At 44.6% G+C, this 7,457-nt stretch overlaps 1 protein-coding gene across 1 annotated transcript; it reads left to right on the plus strand.

The window, feature by feature from the left end:
- Nucleotides 1-5,584: 5,584 nt before the first annotated feature.
- LOC131018268 (uncharacterized) lies at nt 5,585-6,787 on the plus strand. The gene has a single exon (XM_057946990.1). It carries the CDS (start codon nt 5,585-5,587, stop codon nt 6,785-6,787), a length of 1,203 nt encoding a protein of 400 aa, XP_057802973.1.
- Nucleotides 6,788-7,457: the final 670 nt, after the last annotated feature.

Raw genomic sequence — 7,457 nt, forward strand, 5'->3', positions numbered from 1 at the left:
CTTGCTCTCGACTTGGAACTTGAGATCACGGAGACCGCGGTTTCTGAAGAAATCTTGGTGGATTTGAAAGTGCTAAAAGCAGCGGGACACATCACGGGTGGCCGGAACTTATACTGGGTCTTGAAGCCAAAGCTATACTTTCCATTGCCCAACCCGCACTTGACCACTGTGCTGGATGTGGCAGATCATTCGAACTGGCTGCTGAACACCCCGGAGCACCTCAACCTCATACGCCAGCGCCCACCGGCAACACAGGCAGGACGGGCAGCGGCAAGAGATGAAGCTGCAGAGGAGGAAGCAACTTATGAAGCAGGGGGCGACGTGCCCCAAGAGTCTGAGGCGGGGACTTCATCCTACTTTCCCCACCATCATGCACCTCCGCCGCCGCCCGTTGGATACGATTTTCCTGCCATGGAGCAGCGGCTATACGGCCACATGGATGCCGGCTTTGCCACGATGCAGCAACACATGTACGGCCACATGGATGCAGGTTTCCAAAACCTGCAAACCAACATGTACGGCCACGTGGACAATCAATTTGCTGCATTCCAGAGGCAGCAACAGGGCTACTTTGATGCCCAATTTGAAGCCGAGCGCGCTGCCCGCCTACGGCAACATGAGGAGTATATGCGCCAACATGCGGCGTATATGAGGTCGATGAATGATTGGCAGCGAGCCTTCCCAGGACCGCCGCAAGATCCTCAGGACCCGCCGGCCCCTTGAGCCCCGGTGAGTTCGACTCCGTGCCCTACACTTCCTTTTCAAACTTATTCTTCCTTGTGGAGAATAAGTTTGGGGGGATGTGGCTGTGTGGGCACTCTATCTTTATTGCTTTGTTTCATTTTAGTTTGTGTTAGTCGTTTTGAGTCTTGTTTGCTTTGGTTAGAGTCGTTGCTTTGTTGAAAAGTTGTTAGTCTTGTTTTTGTTTGTCGCTCTGTGTTGATGCCTTGGTGAAAAGATGAGATGTGCATGGATTAGTTGGATGACTGGCCTATGATGATTTCTGTTTTGAAATGGTAAAACTGCATGTGTTTGTGTTGACATCGTTGAGATTGAGCATGATTGATAAATGATAAGCATGGTCTCTATGTGTTTGACAAACATGGTTTTCGTACCTCAATTCCACATGTTTTGTTGTCATTTCCCTTCATGTTTTGCTTGTGAATGCTTGTTTGTGCCCGAATATTTAGTTTTATGAAGATTTGATATCTTGGTGTAGTTTTGGAGTAATTTCAGGAACCATCAATGATTAATTGGAGGATTTTGAAGATATAAGATTGAAGTACGTCTCGAGAGGAATCCGTGAGCGCAAACGGCGATCAAATCCGAGTCCGGACGAGGGAGAACGGAGCAAAACGAGCGGCCTGCGCAATACGCCCAGTACCCCGCGGTCACCACCCGCGGCCGCGGGGTGGGACCGCGGGTCAGCTGCCCCGACTCCAGTAGACACCCGCGGTCACCACCCGCGGCCGCGGGGCGGGACCGCGGGTCCCCTGACTCTCCCCCACGTTTGCCGGCCGCGGGCGCGGGCCAGGACCGCGGGAAAAGGGCGGAGCCTCCCCAAGTGGGCCCCAGTCGGGTTTTTCACCCCTTAAACCCCTTTCTCCCCCTTTTCCTCACATTATTCATCTTCCCCAACCTCAAACACACCCATTTTCCATCTTCCCCAATTCCTCCACACCAAACCCTAGCCTCCATTACCATATCTTTTTACCAAGATTGAATGCATTGAAGAGGAGAGAAGATTGGAGAAAGCTCATTAATAGGATTTGTCACTTCTTACTCTCTCTTTCATTTATGTATTTCTTTGATTTTGGTTTGTTGTTTGTGAACATGTTTGGATAAAATCCCCCATTAGTTTGGGGATTAGGCTCATGGATGATGTAATAGATTGATTATTATGCTTAATATATGTCTTGATTACTTCCTTGTCATTATCTTTGCAAGCCCTAGTATTCTTTCTTGTATGGATTGTTGGCCACTTTCTATGCATTTCTCATTTGTGATTTGAATCGGGAGAGGATAATCATAATAGATTAGGAGCTTGAAACATATTGACTCAATAAACCGGGAGGTTGAGAGTTGGGTGAGAGTTTACCGATCCTTTGTGCTTTTGGGAGTTATAGGTTAGAAGTTGACCGGGGACGGCAACTATGACCCGTAATCTACCGTTTTAGTCGTCCGGGAGGGGGCTAGAACTAGTGGGGAGATCACTCTAGATAAATAGGAATATCAAGACTAATATTGAGCTAATTTGAAGTCCATTGCTAATCCATCGATGCCTAATCCCTAAACCACCTTCATCACTTAATTAATCCACTTTGTTTGATTGTTCTTATTTTGTCTTTGAATTTGTTAGTTAATCAAACCACTCACCTCCTTGTTTAGTCTAAATAGCTCTAGCATAATGAATTAGGATAATCACTAGATTGAACTACTAATCCTTGTGGGATACGACCTTGCTTCCCTTATATTGCAACTACACCGTATACTTGCGGCGTGGTGAAAATATTAGCGAACAAGTTTTTGGCGCCGTTGCCGGGGATTAGTTTAGTTTGATTACTTGTGATATTTTGAATCATTGTGTTTAACTACTTTAGACATTTTACTTGATTTATTTTTGTTTTCTATCTTAAGATGTTTGTTTTGACTCGTTGTTTTTGTTGGTTGGTAGGGTGATGAAAAAGAAAATTATTACACAACACCAAAAATATTAAATGGATGATGGAAGGAATGAGTTGGTTGAGCAACTCGAACTACAATTGGCGATGATGCAACTTAAGTTGCGAGTTTTAGAAGCAAAAAGAAATTGTAGGCAACCATTCATCCAAGAAGCCTTCCAACCAACACCTTCCTATGGTGGGTAATATGACATGGGGTGCAATGCCATAGAGTGGCAATCGCCATTGGAATCAATGTTGTAAGCTGTGAGATTTGAGCCTTGACTGTCACTATTTTCCACAGTCTTATTTCTGTTTCTTGAGTGATTGTTCAAGCATGCTTGTTTCTCGCTAGAACTTGTCTTGGTTTCTCCCTCGAGGTCACATAGTGTGCTTAATAACTGTGAGATGATAGAAGGCCATCTTTGCTAGCCCATATATCCCATACTTGTCCTTTTACTCTATATGATCCTAGTTTCGCCCCTTTGAGCTTTTATTATCCATTTTATTTGGTTTAGCCGTGGGTGGGAACTTGGAGTTTGTTGCTATGGGAATGTTGGTTTGTGGAGGTGTGTGATCATGGTTTATGAACTTTGTCTTTGATTGAAAAAATCCTAGTATCCTACAAGTCCTAAAAAAAAAAAAAAAAAAAAAATAGTGAGAAAATTGAAAAAATGGGTACATAGGATACATTAGAAGGTCATATTGTCATGGGAGATATTTGTTGTGTTGTGGTGAATTATATATTGAAAATTTTGGTTTTGTGAAAGGTGGAGGATAGAATTGAGCAAGAATGATATAAGGTTGGTGATGATGTTACTTTGATTTGCATCTTTGAGTCACTTAGCCAAACATATCCTACCTTACCAAAGAGCCTACATTACAACCTTCAATAAAGACCTTTTTGATCTTGGTTATAGGAGCACACATTTAGTGGTGGAGAGGTGAGACGATTGACAAGCTTATGGATGAGTACATGTTTAGCTTGAACTGAGCGTATACACGTCCTTTCTGATTGATACACTTGAGAGTTGAGAGTTCGTATTTTCTTTATTTTTTTGGTGAGGATTGCGAATCGTTGAGACCATAATTTGAAGTTTGTCATGAGTGTCATTTCTTGATGATAGGAGACACAAATGCATGCTATTGTTTTTGTTGATAAATCTGAAGCCACAAGGTTATCCACTTTTCTCTGCGCTCTTGTCGATTCATCTGTGGTTCATCTTTGTTTTTGTCCGAGGACGGACAATGGTTTAAGTTTGGGGGGTTGTTCTACATGCATTTTTCATCTTCTTTGTCGCGTTTATTCATAGTTTTTTGGGCGTTTTCATTGAGTTCTTGAGAGTCTTTGGTTTGAATTGTTAAATTTGTGTGGAATAGACTACTCGTCCGTGCTCGTGTTGTTTTTACAGGTTTTGGACCCATTTTGTGGAGTTTTGGATGAAGCGTAGTGGAATACGCGAAGTGACGAGTCCATAGGCATGAATGGGGCAAGAATCGGGCATCGGATGAGCAAGAACGGGCGCCGGGAAGTCCGTGTGTCGGAGGACACGCGGCCGTGCGCGAGGATGGGCGCCGGGAAGTCGCGCGGTCCAGGCATGCGGCCGCATGCCACGGCCGCGCGAGGATGCAGAACCCGCTGGAAGACCGCGCGGGCCAGGCGCGCGGCCGCGCGAGGAGACCGCGCGAGCTCGCGCGGCCCAGCCATGCGGCCGCGCGACCAGCCCGCGCGAGGCGCCGAGTCAGCCCAACTTTTCCGCTTTTTCACCTAAAACGCGATTTTTGGAGTATTTTCGAGCTAGACGACCTAGGGCATATAAATACCATCTTTTAGATTATCCCAGACATCTTTTATCATATTCTGACTTTTCCTGAGAGCTGTGAGACACGGAGCAAGAGCAAGACTGAAGAATCTCGACTTCTCTACGGTTTTTCATAGTTTTATGTTTATTAGTTTTATTGAGATTGTGATTGTTAGTCATATGTCTATGTGTGGCTAAATCCCTTTTCCCAGGGTTTAGGGAGTAAACATGATTCGAATTTCTGACTGTTGATTTAATTAATTGAGATTTATATTCCTTTCTATGTTCTTGTTATAATTGCTTGCTTTATTGCTTGATCACCAATTTAGCATTATCATAGGTTTTAATTTGAGATCGGGAGATGATAATTATAACCTGAACTAAGAACATAGAACACATTTATTTTAATTCTAAAGGGAATTAATAATTGTGAAGGCTTTAATCCTAGGAACTTTTAGGAGTTACGTGTTAGAAGTGTGATCCGGGGACGGTAGCCTTGCATGTAATCAACGATTTGTATGCCACGGGAGTGGGTATGAATTAACTTTGAGATTGCCTTAGGAATTATCTCATTAATTGAATCAAACGTGTTGGTTAGGAGAATCTGTTGAAACCTTTGCCTTGGGAAACTCTCTTTCTTCTGTTACTTCACATTTTTCACAGCTTGTTTTCTTTTTAGTGTTTCTTTATTTTTAATTTAAATTTGTCTTCCAAAATCAAAACTTTAATCATCGTTCATCCAGATAGAGTAAAATAATTAAGAGTAGGCATTGATAACCATTAGTCTCTGTGGATTCGACCTTGTTTGCCACTATAAACAATTGCACTCGTACACTTGCGGCGTGTAAATAAAATAGCGAACAAGTTTTTGGCGCCGTTGCCGGGGACTGATTTTTATCAGTACTATTCTGTTAATTGTTTGATACTACTCTGGATTTTTATTTCTGTTATTTATTTACGTTATTTATTTCTTTCTTGTGGTTCTAATCTGAAACTGGTGGATTGTTTAGGTGGTTTATGAACACAAGATCTAAAAGTCTACCTTTATTAGATTTTGACCTGGAAATTGAAGCTACGTGCCGCCATAACAACAGCCAGACGACCAAAGCCAAGTTGAATCACATGGCTACTGCGGAAGAAGTCCGTGCTTTGAGAGAGCAGTTGCAGGCGGTGTTGGATGCTCAGAAAAATGCTGCTGAGCAGAAACAGCCGCCTATTGATGAGGCATTTACTCCACTGTACCAGTACCAAGAGCCGCCCAGAGTCAATGCAAATAATTTCGAGCTAAGGACTGGGCTGATTACCATGGTACAACAGAACCAATATGGAGGTAGTGCCATAGAGGATCCGAATGTGCATCTGAGACAGTTTCTGGAGTTATGCAGCACTATAAAGATGAATGGCGTAGCAGATGACATTATTCGCCTTCGTCTATTTCCCTTTTCACTGCGGGACAAGGCCAAGTCATGGTACCATACTCTGCAATTGGGTGCCAATCCAGCATGGGAAGAGTTGGCACACCTGTTTCTGCGAAAGTTTCACCCTCCTGGTCTCACTTTGAAGCTGAAGATGGACATCGTTCAGTTTCAGCAATTTGAAGGTGAATCATTAGCAGAAACATGGGAACGATATCAAGAGAAATTGAGGAAGTGCCCGTCCCATGGCTTTGATGAAGGGACTCTAGTCGTCATGTTCTACAATGCTTGCGGAGAGCGCACGAGGATGTTCATGGACACAGCAGCTGGAGGCTCCATACTCAAGAAGGGAAGCGCGGACGCGATGGAGATCATAGAAAGTATGGCAGCTACCAGCTACCAATGGCCGTCCGAGAGGGTGCAGCTGAAGAAAGTTGCTGCAGCATCTAGCTCAGATCCCCTGGTGATGATCTCGACTCAGCTGGCAGAGCTGAGTTCACAAATTTCAGCAATGTCTATGAGAAATCCTGAACCAGCTGTGGAGGATCCGACAGGCATAGAAGACGCCCACTTCATTCATGGGAGGAACTTCGGGAATTTCCAGCGTGGACAGCAGAGTGGCTACAATAGAGGACAACAATATCAGCAAGGAGGCCGCTCACACCCGAATTTGTCATATGGGAATCCCAACAATGCAATTCAACCTCCACCAGGCTTCTCGGTTACCAACGGAGTGATAAACGAAGAGAAGAAGCCAAATCTTGAGGAGTTGCTAATGAAGTTCGTGGCCAAGTCCGACGAGAGGATGGAAAAGTTGGAGTCCAATGCTGCAGCTGTGGGAACCCAGATGAAGATGTTCGAGACCCAATTGGGTCAACTGGCCAATGCGTTTACAAATCTACACCAATAGGGTCAGTTTCCGAGCAATACAACTGTTAATCCCAAGGAGCATTGCAAGGCAATCAATTTGAGGAGTGGGACTACTTATGAGGGACCCAAGATGCCTGAGGACGAGATCGTGTCGTCGGTTGATGAGAAAGAAGCTGAGGAGGTCACCGTTGAGGTTTCTGGCAAAAAGAAGAATGAAAAGCAGAAGACTACTTCGCCAGCAATAGTGACTTTGTCGTTCCCTCACCGACATCAGAAAGAGAAGGTGAAACAGCAGTTCTCCAAGTTTTTGGAGATCTTCAAGAAGTTGCACATCAATCTTCCATTGGTGGAGGCGTTGCAGGAGATGCCACAATATGCAAAATTCTTGAAGGACATCATCTCGAGAAAGAAGCGGTTGGGAGAGTTCGAGACGGTGAACCTCAATGAGGAGTGTAGTGCGATCTTGCAGAAGAAGTTCCCAGCCAAGCTTAAAGATCCAGGCAGCTTCACCATTTCCTGCATCATTGGAGGCCAGCAGTTTGGGAAGGCGCTTTGCGATTTGGGGGCAAGCATTAATCTCATGCCCTTATCTATTTTCCAGCGGTTGGCTATTGGAGAGATGAAGCTGACGTCGATCGCGTTGCAGATGGCAGATAGGTCGGTGACGTATCCACGGGGGATAGTGGAAGACGTGTTGGTGAAGGTCAATG

The sequence above is a fragment of the Salvia miltiorrhiza genome, chromosome 3 (genome assembly GCF_028751815.1).
Source record: "Salvia miltiorrhiza cultivar Shanhuang (shh) chromosome 3, IMPLAD_Smil_shh, whole genome shotgun sequence".
Lineage (NCBI taxonomy): Eukaryota > Viridiplantae > Streptophyta > Magnoliopsida > Lamiales > Lamiaceae > Salvia > Salvia miltiorrhiza.

Bases quoted from the DNA above. Each gene is read 5' to 3' on its own strand.
- LOC131018268 (XM_057946990.1), top strand. From the start codon at position 5,585: ATGGCTACTGCGGAAGAAGTCCGTGCTTTGAGAGAGCAGTTGCAGGCG.